We start from the raw sequence: 14,067 nt of genomic DNA, 5'->3' as shown, positions 1-14,067 counted from the left end.
AAGTTACAATATTTAAACAAAGAAAATGATTAAACCTCCAAAAATGGTATTCAAAATCGAACAAAAGATATTTCGATTTAAACCACCAAAAAGCGTGAGCTTAACTTTTTCTCCTAGAGATCGAAGTAGTTCCTCCCTGTGCTGAAAGATGTGTCTATTTCTCTCTTTCCAAATTACCCAGATAACTGAAAGCCAAATGATAATGAAAGCTAAACATAAATTTTTCGAGAAACCACCTAAACCACAAAACTGAGTTAGATGATCTGATAAATTCCTTTGAGTTGTCGTTGAAATTTCTAACCAACAAGAAACCGTCGACCAAATATTACATTAGAAATCACAATTATCAAACAGATGGCCCTATCCTCATATAAACCATATCCTCCCATACAATATTGATCATTGGGAGAAAACACATGTCGCCACACTGAATTGTCTCTAGTCGAAACTCGATCAAGAGGCAAACGTCATGCAAACAAAGATACTTTCAAAGGAACAGTCTTTAACTCATAAAGATGATTGTAATTAAGGCTATAAAACTCATTAGAGACCGGGTTAACTTCGTCGCTCTAGCTGTGATAAGCACTACTCACAATATACCTATTAGAATAATGAAGCTTCCACACCCATATATCCTCCTTAGCAACCTGCAAAATAATTGAAGATAAAAGCTCCATATACTTCCCTAATAACTCCTCCTCCCAAGCAAACGTTCTCTGCCTCCACTTTCAAGCGTCTTTATTCACTCCCTATCCTAAGATATTCATTTCAGTTACAGTAGTCAATTTATTCCCAATTAACTCATATAATCTGCTGAACTTGACTAGAAAAGGAACACCATCCAACCAAGGATCCTTCAAAAAAAGAGTGATATAACCATCACCCACCACCCTACCAATGTTATTAACCAACCAACCCTCATTCAACATTCCAACACCCTCGATAATTTTATTCAATGGCTGCCAGCAAATCGACCCTCCTTCTCCACCAAGACTCAACTTATCCCCTTCCTCCCCATACATTGCGCACAACACCTGATACCAAAAACTTTCCATCTCCTTCAACACTCTTCAATACTATTTATCAAGTAAAGATAAATTAAACTCCTTCAACCTCCTAACCCCCAAACCACCATCTTCTTTTTTAAATAAATAGTATCTCATTCAATCCATGAAATTTTCCTATTTTCCTCACTTTCCTCCAAAAAAAAATGCATTAAAAATATATTCAAGAGAAGAAATGAAATTTAGGGGAGCTTTGAAGAAGGAAAAAAAACATACCGAAATGGAGGACAAAATTGATTTCAGAAGCACCAAACGACCCCCCATAGATAAAATTTGACTTTTAATACGACCCACAAGAGGATACCAAAAATTTAATCTACGAGCTTCACCACCAATAGATAAACCCAAATACATAAAAGGAAGGCGCACATGTTTGGAATTCATCACCAAAGCCTCATAATGAAGCCAAAAATCATTTACGTTCACCCCACCAAGGTGAACAACCGTCTAACAACCTTTTGCAATGCCCAAATAAAATTTCTTCATGATTTTGACGTCAACATTATAGATTAAAAAACATGAGTATTTTAGTTAAAGACTTTAAATTTTTCACGTACCTTGAAAAATCTTTGGAATTTTTGGACATTTTGCACATGCAAAACCTTGAAAATTGCATTTACTCTATGAAACAACATGTGGCTTTGAGATTATGACAAGGAGAGCTATTTTTAATGTTATGTATGTTCTTTTGGTCAATTTTCAAAAAATAATTAGTACATATTTTCTAACAAAATTATTGTTACTGCATCAAAAATAAAATTGTTATATGCAGGACCGTGTTCTCTTGAATTAATGTGGTTTACGCATGGCTAAAAATTGAAGAAGTTTACACTTGTTAGATGCAGGATCGTTTTAATCTTAGATGAGAAGACTCAACCCTAAAAACAAATCAATAACTTAAAATAAAACAAGCAAAAAGTATATATTACAAAAAGTATACTTGATCCTTGTATTCCCTAAATGCATCCATTTATTGGTCCACACAGCAACAAACCTTTCCTTGTGCAAACTCAATCATGTTTCTTTAACATAATCAACAAACAGGATAGGATAATATCAGTACATACTCAATGTGTTGCAAGTGTCCCTCACACTTCTGCACACTTATTGGTTATCCTTCAACACTTATTGTTTGCACTTGGCTAGAACACTTTTGTCAATATGAAAAAAACGTAGAAAATTAATTGAAGTTGGAAATACAACTTCAATTGCATTCATCATGACAAGTTCTTTATCAATCACAATAACTTTAGAAATCAATCTCACTGAGGTGAACAACTATCTAACATTTTGCAATGCCCAAATAAAGTTATCTTGTTGTTGTTCATGTTCCCAATAAGCAAAAGCTACCGAAAAAGTTAACTTTGTAGATGTTACATCAACAATTTTAAGCAATGGTGGTTTGTACCTGTTTGTTTTGTGTCAAGGATCAATACCAAATGAAACATGTTCAATAACTTTACTGAATCAAGATGTATCCAAAATACACATACTTTGCACATTCTATCAAGTTCAATAACTGCTGCATTTTTTTGTAAAAGTCTCTCAAAGAAGATCAATAAGTACTCCATGCCTTATAAATTTGGATAGCTCACGTGAGATTATCTTTGTCTCGATCTTTCAGTGTATCCAATATAAATCTCGTTGACAACATGAGGTTATCAATCGCACGACTGAGTCATTGTCATGTGATTAATAACCTATCTTTCCTCTTCATTTAAATGGTCCAAATAAGGATGACTTTTTAGGGTATTTTCTAATTCGCCTTAGGTGGTCTAAATGATTGTTTAGATTTATTTGGGAGAAATTATACTTCACTTTTCAAACAGGTATTAAAGCAAACAATAAATAGAAGAAGAAACAAACAAAGACATGAAACAGAAGAGGGTCTCAAAATAGGTGTACGTATAATCTGTGAAATTATGTACACATTTTTTTTAAACAAAAATTATGTACACATTAAACAAATGCACAAAGTAAAACAATATGAACAATATTACAGTCTAATTGTATTTAGTCACTGTGGAATTCACATTACGTTTGTAGATGTTCTTCATTTGGAAGTTCTTTTCGGGTATTATTATTAGTAGTAGTACTTTTTCTCCTTATAAGATCACCAAATCTTCTCAGCAATGCTTTACTTTTTCTGTTGTTTCTATCAGCCTCAGAATCATCAAAATGTGATTCATCTAAATGATCAAAATCATCATGAATGCCCATTTCAACATGTGTTTCTGAATCAGGTGAATCATCCTCCACTTCATCAAATATTGAACCCTTTAGTGTATCATCTTCTATAATAATTTCTTTATTAACAACCTCTTCATTATTCACCCCTTTGTGTTGCTGCTTATGTGTTGTTATCATGTCTTTTATATTAAGACTAAAAGTTTTGCTTAAACTTTTTGATTCCTTAGGCTCCTTATGATGTTGTTCTCCTGAGTGATGATGATGCCCCTTTGCTTTTGCACCTTCCTTTGTTGTTAAATATTTCTCCAAATCTTCGATCCGAAACTCTTTCGTTGATGTTTCTGATAGCATTTTTTTCAACTCTTTGATATTCTCAAATGATGCAGCTTCATGAATTTTCAACATCTCATTCTCATGAACAAGCAAACTGAGACTATCTTGTAATCTACCATTTTCAGCTTTTGCAATTTCTGCAGCTTCTTTCGCAACATTAGCTTCATTCAAAGCTTGTTTTAGTATGTCGCGCAATTTTTGATTCTCTTCCTTTGAAACTTTTGTTTTATTCTCAGCTTCTTGAAGCAAATCTAGTAATCTTGATGTTTCTTGTTGTGCAAGCAACCTTTCCTCATCAGCTTTTTTAATACAAGTAACAAACTCAGTTTCTTTTCCATTCCATGCTAAAAGTGATTCTTCAGCTTCTAATCTCAATCTCTCCGCGGTGTTTTTGAACCTCTCAGCTTCTTTTCTTGTCGCATCTAGAAGCTCTTTGTACTTCTCTTCTGTGCTTTCTAACATCGTTTTCCAACGCTCAGCGTCGCTTTTTGTGTGTTCTAGTTCAACTTGACTTAAGGTTAGTTTTGTTTTCACTTGGTTAGCTTCTGTTGCCACTTCTTTTAGCGCGAATGCTAAATCGTCCATTGCTTTCTTGCTATTCTCTTCCGCTTTTGTTGCTGATTTCAATTCGCTCTTAAGCATATTCAATTGTTCAATTAAATTTTCCGCCTTCATAGATTGCCCCTCTCCAACACCCTCTTGAATTTCTCTTACCTTGATCTTTGGCAACTCTTTCTCATTTACTTTCTTATCCTCTAAACCTTTGTTTTTGTTTTCACCTAATTGAAGTGTCTTTAATTTTTCTTCAAGAGAAGCAATTTCAAGCTTTGACTCTTCAAGTAAAACCTTATTATGTTCTAGCTGTTTTGTTTGCATCACCAATGTATCAAACAAATTGGCTTCTGATTCTTTTCTTTTTTCCAATTCTGCCTCTGATTCTTGAAGTTTCCTCTTGTACTCAGACAACAAATCGTCTTTCTCTGACAATTGTTGTTCATGTTTTAACGATATTTCGCTATGGTTGTTTTTTGGTTCTGAAATCTTCTTTGTGGCAATTACTTCATCAATCATGTCATTGGTTTTCTCAGCTACCTTTTTCATCTCTATGAGCTCATTGAAAGCTCGACCTTTTTCTTCTTCCATTTTACTCATCTGCTCCTTAGTTTGACTCAACTTGCTATCGTATTGCTCCATACGATGCTGCTGTTGCATCATTTGAACCTTATGATCACAAGCTATCCTTTTCAAAAAATAAACACAGCCATAAATGACAAAAAATCAAAATAAGTATCTATCAATATTAACAGAAGAAAAAGAAAGGAAAAAAAAGGATATATTTTGTTAAAACAGGAACTTCGTTTCGAAGAATAAAGAGACGATAAAGGGAAACAAAGAACACACAATGTTTGATAATGAAATTCAACTAGTCATACCTACGCCTCTAACTCCTTTTTATCATGATTTCAAAGTTATGGTTTACATAGTACAATTGTATATAATTAGTGCGATCATGTTTACAACATTATCCTTTAACGCCGCACACTTCAACAAAAGTTTGGATCATCTGGCCACTTATTAGTAACTACGAGCCATATTCAACAAATATATAAACATGAAAAGTTTCAACTCAACAATCAAGATTACAATTATCAAGCAAAAAAAAGAAAAGACAAACGTGTATTGATAATAAAAAAAAATCTAAAACTCACATGGATTTGGTGTTGGAAAATGGATTGATCAAATGAAAGAAATTTTCGAATCAAGAACGTGAAGTGCAGAAAAGAAGGTAACGAATGATTTGAATGGTTAATGATAGGTAAATCATGAATTTAGGAAGGTCTATATAATTAGAATGTTGGAAAAATAATGAGACAGGAATATAGGAGAAAAAGAGCAAAGAGAACGTGTGTCCTAGGTTGACCGGGGTTACCTTTGTGGTTGTTGTGGTATAGGAGGCTAAGTGAATGAAAATGAGAAGAAAAAATAGTTTGGAAGATATATTGGACTTTGGACGGAATCAACGTCGAACCAACCAATGTCCTTAGTCGTTAAGAATAAAGCTTCAAGATTAACTATAATATTTTTCTTCAATTTGCAGCCTTCAACCGGCTCACATACACCGTCTCAAACCAACAATATTAAATGTGACCAAATACTCTCTCCCTCTCATATCAACAGTCATTTTAAATAGAATAATGATTGGTGAACATTTTATTGGATATATGATATGATAGATGTGATATGTTGCTGATAGGATATAAAAAGAGAGATGGAGATAAAATAAAGTGTTAAATGGGTGTATAAAATTTAGGGATGTTCAAATATACTTGTTTTAATTGATTTTCTCTTTTGGTGATATAAACAATGGGTTAAAAGAAACTAGTGTTGAGAAACACATTCTAAAGAGCTTGTATAGTGAAGATTCTCTTGTTTTTTTTAGTGATCTTCTCGTGGATTGAAGAGAAATGATAGAAATTAGAGTTTCCATTTATTGAGCTCTTGAAGCTAATTTTTTAGAGTTGGCAAAGAGTTCTTTTTTCCACATATAGGTCGGTTTGGCCCGAACTAAAAAAACAATATTGATGTGTTTGAATACATTTACCCTCTGCCACCTTGAAAGAAAAAAAAAAGCTATAACCTACTACACTATCGGCAAGATAACATCAAAATTTGTGTTACAACTGCGTCGAGATCACAGTGAAGTAAAGATCAAAACGTTGGTAAAATATGTTGGGGTCGAGGTCTTTTGTTTGATTTTTTTTATTGAGTAGACTAATATTTTTTTTTTTGAAGACATAAAAATGAAATATATATTAACACAGGCGATGCAAGCTTCTTAGTACAAGATGTACCAAAAAGAGCATCCCAAAAAACAAAGTGTCATACAAAGTATATACAAGAAAAACAGTTCAGTCGATACCCAAACAAATCAAAGGGTCCGACCACCATCTCTGAACACCATAAACAAACTTGGCATTATTAGCCTTCATCCACCATAATGAGTGGAATTTCACTTTATCTAATAGCTGATTTATAGGAGTTTCGACATTTGTGAAAATTCTATTATTACGTTCACTCCATATAATCCAAATGCCAAGAAGCCACAATAACTGAAGAAACGAACGACGTGCTTTCGAAGTACCTGTATAATGAATGAATTGAAGAAAGTGGTCCGTGATGCTAAACGGATCTACTCCCTCCACTCCAATCCAGGCCCTAATATGCTGCCACAACGAACCAAACACGTCGCAATGAATAAACAAGTGATTTGCTGATTCCTCAGTCTCGCACCCTGCAACACAAATGGCCCCCGATACTTGCAATATGCCGCGTCTGACAAGATTGGATCTGTTTGGAAGCCTGTCTTTTAGCAAACGCCAAGCTAGAATGGAAACCTTTAGGGGCACCTGTTTATGCCAAATGAGATCTCTAGTTTCGTCAAAATTGGGAGAGATTGGATTCGTCAGAATCTGATAAGCTCCTCGAACGGTATATCCGACATGGATGTCTGGGTCCCACTGCCACCTGTCAATAACATTATCCTGCACAAATATACCATCAAGCAGAGTCCTAAACCCTTCTAACATTTCTTCTTCCCACCTCCATAGTCTTATCCTCCAACACCACGCCTCTCCCCCATCCCCCCATCCACGAACACACATCTCCGCGACAGTACTAAATTTATTTGTTGCTACCTCAAACAGACGCCCAAACCTACGACAAAACGGAACATCTCCTAACCATTTATCAAACCAAAAGAACGTGCTGGTTCCACCGCCTACAACCTTCGACACCCTCTCGCCAAACCAACCACCATCCGCACCACCACCCCCATCCCTAATCTTCACTACCTCCCTCCACCAAGAAGAAACACTCCGGCCCCCAACCTCCAACCGCCCAGCTCTCTCACCATATCTCGCCACCAACACCCTATACCAAAATCCTCCTCTATCCACCAACATCCGCCAGCACCACTTACCTAACAAAGCTAAATTAAACTCCCTCAACTGCCTCACCCCCAGTCCTCCATACTCCTTACCTAAACAAACAGAGCTCCAAGCAATCCAGGAAATTTTCCTGTTATCCTCACTCCCTCCCCAAAAAAATTTTTTAAATAAAGATTCAATGGAAGAGATTATACCTGACGGAGCTTTGAAGAAGGAAAGAGCGTAGACAGGAAGCGAGGTCAGGACAGACTTGAGAAGAGTTAAACGGCCCCCAAAAGATAGGAAACGACTCTGCCACTTCGACAATCTAGATTTAATAGTAAACATCATAGGTTCCCAAAAATTTAACCTTCGAGGATCACCACCAATAAAGAGACGAAGATACAGAAACGGAATTTTACCCACTTTACAGTTTAGAATTGATGCCGCCTCAGTCAACCACGAATTCCCAATATTAATACCAACCAGCAAACTCTTATGAAAATTCACTTTCATGCCTGACATATCAGCGAACAAAGTCAACACTGCCCTTAACGCATGAACATTAGCCCAGCTCTTATTACCAAAAAGTAACGTATCATCAGCGAATTGCAAATGTGACACTACCACCGAGTTAGAAGCACCGACCGCATAACCCGTATATAAATTGTTATCCACAGCCGACCTCATCATAGTGTTCAAACCTTCAGCGGCCAAAAGGAAAAGAAAAGGAGAAAGAGGATCCCCTTGTCTGAGCCCCCTTTGTAGCGGAAATTCCTCAGTGGGACTTCCATTCACCAGAATTGAAGCAGTTGCAGTTGTCACACATTCTCTAATCCATTTTCTCCATAACACTGGGAACGTCATTTTGTTCATTACCACATCCAAGTACCCCCAGTCCACCGAGTCATATGCCTTTTCAAAGTCAACCTTAAATAACATCAACTCCTTCTTTGTCTTCCGCGCTTCGTCTACCACCTCATTAGCAATTAAAACACCATCAAGTATCTGACGATCCTTCACAAAAGCTGACTGGGTCTCTGAAATCAAACCTCCAATAACCTGACGCAACCGATTCGCTAACACCTTGGATAAAATTTTATACAGACACCCCACTAAAGCAATTGGTCTAAAATCATTCAATCTCTGCGGACTATCAATTTTAGGAATAAGAACTATGAAAGTAGAATTGATACCTCGAGTCAGTCTGCCATTTCGATGAAAGTCTGATACATCGACAGACACAAATTATCATCACAAACTGCTAATTTTGTCTCTTGTAAACATAGAATAAACGGCTTTTTTTCCTCCACCAAATGCCTCACTGCTCTCCTCTTCTCCACACCCCCAAGGCCCCGCAAATTCCAGGACACCAATTGCATCACAAACACCCGCCCCGCACACCTCCCACCATCGTTACTCTTCCCCTACTCTCCCCCATCCTCCTCACCCCTGGTAGCCTCCACCGGAGTCAAAATTGGTCCCCCTCCCACAACTTTCGACCGCGATAAAATGCTGAATTTATTGTGATTTTTGCCTTCGAACGTAATACCGATAGTTTTACCGATATCCTGAATATCATCCTCCTTTGTTTTGTCATTACCTCGTAAAACCACCCAATTTTTCCAGTCGTTACTAACGGAAGCCACAGAACCTGAGTGTGAAATTGAGTTAGAATTCTCCTCGTCAAGAGACCGAACTATATGCTCCCTTTGGCGCCTCCGAGAAATAATTTTTTGTTTCAACACTTTCATCGATTTAGAACCACATAAAACCTTCATCACTTCTGCTCGATCTTTACTTGGTAGCCTTGCCACCTTTTTCAAAGTGTGCACCGGATGGCGAAGAGCACCACCACTCTTTTTCTTTGTAACTTTGTTTTTCTGACTATCACACCTTCGGCCTGTTTCCTTCCCCGCCTTCCTTAACCGTTTTGTTTTTGATGAAATGAGCCCTATATCACCTTTCTGAATATTTCGAAGCCACTCCACACTCCACGGACCTGAGCTTAATGATCGTTGTTCTTGCCCGTAACTTCTTTGATTAGACTTCCGTCCTGTAAGGGGAACTGTAATATCATGAATAGTGAAACAATCTGCTGCTCTACATTGTTTATCCCCTTCGGTTGTCTCTAATACTCCGTCCTTGGAATTCAACTTTTCCTTAACTGTTGGCATAGCTGATCCTTCTGAAGTCACGCGCTCCAGGTGCTGTTCATACAGTGCAGCCATTTTGTTAATAGATAGTGGACTGTCACGTTGTCCCAACACTTCATCAGCAATACTGCGCCTTCCATTTGACTGTAAAGCACACTTACTGTCATCAATACGTGTAATCTGTCGATTATTAACTGATACGGGACTGTCAGATTTTTCCTTGGAGACAGCAGCATTAATCTGACGTTCACTGGGCGCTGAACTCTCAAACTCTTCCTTGTTATTCCCATCCGCAGCCTTATGCTTACTGTCACCAGTACATGAAGCCTGTCGTTTATTAACTACTGATACGGGACTGTCCGTTTTTTCCTTGGAGACAGCAGCAGTAATCTGTCGTTCACTGGGCGCTGAACTCACAAAATCTTCCTTGTTAAACCCATCCGCAGCCCTACAGTTACTGTCATCAGCTTGTACCAACTCCTTCACAATTTTGTCTGTCAAAACCTCTACATTATTGTCAATATCAAAGCCTTCATCAACATCATCATTCCTTTGAGAAGAATCTTCTGAACTTTCCCCCTCATCATATAGACAAACGTCATCCCCCATATTAAAACCGTATTCTTCGAGAATTTTTATTTCAACATTCAGCCCATCAACGATAAGATTTTCGGACACTTCTACCACCGATACCGATGACGTAGCAATCAAGATTCGTGCATAATCAAAACGCTCTCTATTCAACGAGCAATTGTCTGTTTTCAGAAACCTTCCAACATCCATCACACATAATTTAAAGAAGTCCTCGTTCCAAGCATGTAGTGGAATTCCATACAAGCGAACCCATGTTCCTCTCTGAAAGGGCAGCACCTCTTTTGTCCAACCAACCAACGAAGAAAAAATAAAATCAAAAAATTATTTAGCCGATTGCACAACATCCGATTGTGCCCCATCCATCACCGTTCCGACCAAACCACACGTTGCCCAATTAAGGTCCTCTTCACGAGACCTATACTTCCTCATCATCCTGGTATTATCATTAACCTTTCCCGTGTTTGCTTGCCTACCCACCTTACCTACAGCCCGATCAGCCTGCTTCACACCACCACCTTCAACACCTCCCTTCTTCATCGAGCCTCCCACCCTCACCAACACCGAACCCACCCTCACCCCACCCTCACCAACCTCCTCCTTCCTCTTCGCCCCTTCAGCCCTACCGTTGAACCCGACCTTACTTTTTTCTCCCTCTACCTCCTTCTCCCTCTCCTTGACCACCTCCCCTCCGCTCACAACACCTACCTTCCCTCCTACGCCTTCACCCTCCCTTATCACAACTGCCTGCATCTCTCTCTCTTCCTATCAAATCTGGCAAGCACTGCTCGAACATGGTATTGTCCGAAACATACATTATTCAACGCTTTCAACAGCTTATCAACATCCCGCACCTTAGCAAAACGCACAAAACCGTAAACCTCTCCGTTCCTATTTCTGTTATTTGCAACAAAGACATCTTCCAATATTCCACAAACCTCAAAACCCTTTCTCAGAAAGAATGTATTAGCTTGAGGAGGAAACTGTGTTATATAGAAAGTTACAAACCTCTTAAGATTGGTTGATGAGTCTGTTCTGTCCATTCCCTTGTCCCCAACACAGTCGCGCTGTTCACATACAGTAGCCGCACTATCCTTGCCATTCCCTTGCACTGCTGTCGGACGTGCTGAATAATGCAAACGTTCCTGCCATCGTGATCGATCAGAATCTATTCCCAAGTCCTCAACCACATCACAATCAGCCCACCGCGACACCTTTCTGTCTGCATAATCCGAATCCGTATCAAATTCCCCGTCGTAGTAGTCCCCTCGCGATGAATACCTAACCCTAGCCTGACGAAGCTTGTAGTCGTTCCAATTACGATGCCGGTAACCTTCCCGAAACCTGTCCTGACCAAGAATATCCTGTCGCAACGCTTTCCTCCGTCGCGGTCTCACATCGATCCAATCTCCCTCAAACCCACCCCTTTGTGGCACCCTGCCTGGAACCCTATCCCCCCCGATGTTCCTCACTTCCGGTGAAGCATACCGGCGCGGTGATCCTTGGCGGAGCCAATGACCATCGCGATTCTCTCGCACATCCCCTCTCATCGCTCAGAGCTCTTTTCTGCTTATTCAAGGTTAATATTTTTACTTCATTTCATGTCGATGGATCTAGTACCATTTGTACTTGTATCTACTTATTAATAAAATGTTTGTTTGCTGTTAAAAAAAGACGCTCTGCTCTTCACCATTTGTTGTATATATACTTGCCATTGCCACACATTAGAGACACACTTGCAAGTTGTACAACCAAGCTATCAAAAATCTCAGCAGAAAATGCGTTAGTTAAATAGCTCCATTTCTTCCCCTTTACAAATAAAATTCCACTCACTCACTGATGTTGAAACTGAACATGCAATGCAATGTTCCGAATTTCCAATCCTCCCTCGCTAACTGATTACACTCTACACCCCAGCAAGCCAATTTCATGACAATATTTCTACCTGTTGAACAGCCTCTGATAGTGTGATAGTTTTCTCTTTAAAGACTACTAAATTCATTCCCTTTCAAATTAACAAGCATATGAAGCAAGCACTATAGATTTTGAAGTCAGAGAATTCAAGGCCCAATATTTAGAGCTCAATCCGCTTAGAAAAATGCAATCCATTTAACGAATCATGGCAGTTTAGTAACCTATGTGGATGACTTGTCAAAAACTTCAAGTGAAGAAATGCAAGCACCGGTTCATTTAGAGTGTGTTTGTACGAAATATTGGAAATTTTATTTTGCAGAAATTAGAATTATATGCATTTCAAATGATTCAATTGAATTGACTTCATTTTTAAATATTTTTGTTTGGATAGAGTTATTATTTTTGGGTTGCTTTTAAAATTTTTGAATTTTTTGGGTCAACTTTGAAAATTGAAAAAAGGGTTAATTTGAAAATACCAAAAATTTTGAGGGGCTAATTTATAATTTTTGAAAAAAAATGAGCCGTTAATTTGCAATTTTTTAAAATTTAGAGGGGTTGATTTGAAAATTTCAAAAAAATGGGGCCTAAAATGCAAAATTTAAAAATTTTAGAATGAAAAGATTTGAAATTCCTATCTTTTAGATTTCATTTGAAATTCTTTAAATTTAACTTTTAAAATTTAGAGGGGTTGATTTGAAAATTTCAAAAAAATGGAGCCTAAAATGCAAAATTTAAAAATTTTAGAATGAAAAGATTTGAAATTCCTATCTTTTAGATTTCATTTGAAATTCTTTAAATTTAACTTGGACGAAATACTTATAAATTTACAAAATTTTGATAATTCTCCAAATTACCATCGGAACCATTATTAATAGCAACTCTGATCGCAAATTGGGGGTATTCCTTAACATCTAAACACAAAAAACAAACAAGGAAAATTGAGAGCGATCAAGGATGAGTTGATGAATTCATTGCAACAATCATTCCATCTCTTCTCATCATGTATTGTAAGGTTGTCATGCGTAACTAATTTTCTTGTTGCTCAAATTATGTTGTTGGAATCAAGTATAGTTAATTATGATCTTATGTAAATATTTGATTTGGGCGGTAATATATAAGTTTTGTTTCATTATATCAATGAATTTAATCCCGCACTTAATGCTCTTATGACGTTAACTCTGAAACTAATTATTTGATTTAGAAAGTGGTAGATATAGACTTTTTATCTAAGGAGAACAAAATAGATTCATTTGTTGGTTTCTAGTTGCTAGAGTTAGATTTACAATCTCAAACCACCTGTAACTTAATGCAATCATATCAATTAACTAAGTGGGACATCATAAGTTAATAGGTACAACAAATCTCTCGTTAAGCGTCAGACATGCAAACCCACTTGGGTTGACCTAGTGGTGTTGGATTGGAACCTTAGAGTGCTCCTCTCAAGGTCTCAGGTGTGAGCGCAAATGGACTGTAGGAATATTGGACCCCTCGTATTGGACCAGATACGAAGTTTAAAAAAAAATAATATCAGACATGGAGATGTGTGGTTAGCGATATTATAGGTATAACTGAAAAACTACGAGCATATAATCGATCAAGGAAATATATTACAAGATTAAGTAATGAAACTGGATCCCAACAATTCAATCTCTATGTTAGTTTCTTGTAGTTATTTGTGTTGTGATCGTTATAAATTTAAATCTCACTTTTTACTTAAAACGATAAATGTTGGTGAAAGGTTTTGGTATCACATAAATCTCTATAGATACAAATGGTTCACTAAAAATTGGAGGCCATGTGTTGTTGCATTTCCCGCACACCCTGATGGCCACCGTTGATCGAGTCCATATCCATATGTTCACGAGTGATGCTGGAATGGAAATTATAGTTGGT

The 14,067-nt window shown here is 37.5% G+C and overlaps 1 protein-coding gene across 2 annotated transcripts; it reads right to left on the bottom strand.

Moving 5' to 3' along the window:
* Positions 1–2,952: 2,952 nt before the first annotated feature.
* LOC146941009 (uncharacterized) lies at positions 2,953–5,637 on the bottom strand. 2 transcript variants are annotated; one of them, XM_085754802.1, is made up of 2 exons: positions 5,297–5,637; positions 2,953–4,822 (listed from the first exon to the last, which is right to left on the bottom strand). In XM_085754802.1, exon 2 carries the CDS (start codon positions 4,800–4,802, stop codon positions 3,099–3,101), a length of 1,704 nt encoding a protein of 567 aa, XP_085610928.1. In that variant the 5' UTR covers positions 4,803–4,822; positions 5,297–5,637; the 3' UTR covers positions 2,953–3,098. The 2 variants fall into 2 exon arrangements, with proteins under 2 accessions (XP_085610928.1, XP_085610927.1); XM_085754801.1 differs by having other exon boundaries at positions 2,953–4,827; positions 5,297–5,578.
* Between the last annotated feature and the right edge of the window lie 8,430 nt (positions 5,638–14,067).

Source organism: Medicago sativa, chromosome 3 (genome assembly GCF_051527215.1).
Source record: "Medicago sativa cultivar Bolivia chromosome 3, Bolivia_mono, whole genome shotgun sequence".
Classification (NCBI taxonomy): Eukaryota; Viridiplantae; Streptophyta; class Magnoliopsida; order Fabales; family Fabaceae; genus Medicago; species Medicago sativa.
The sequence above is the reverse complement of the archived record's forward strand: the minus strand, read 5'-3'. Positions and strand labels throughout refer to the sequence as shown.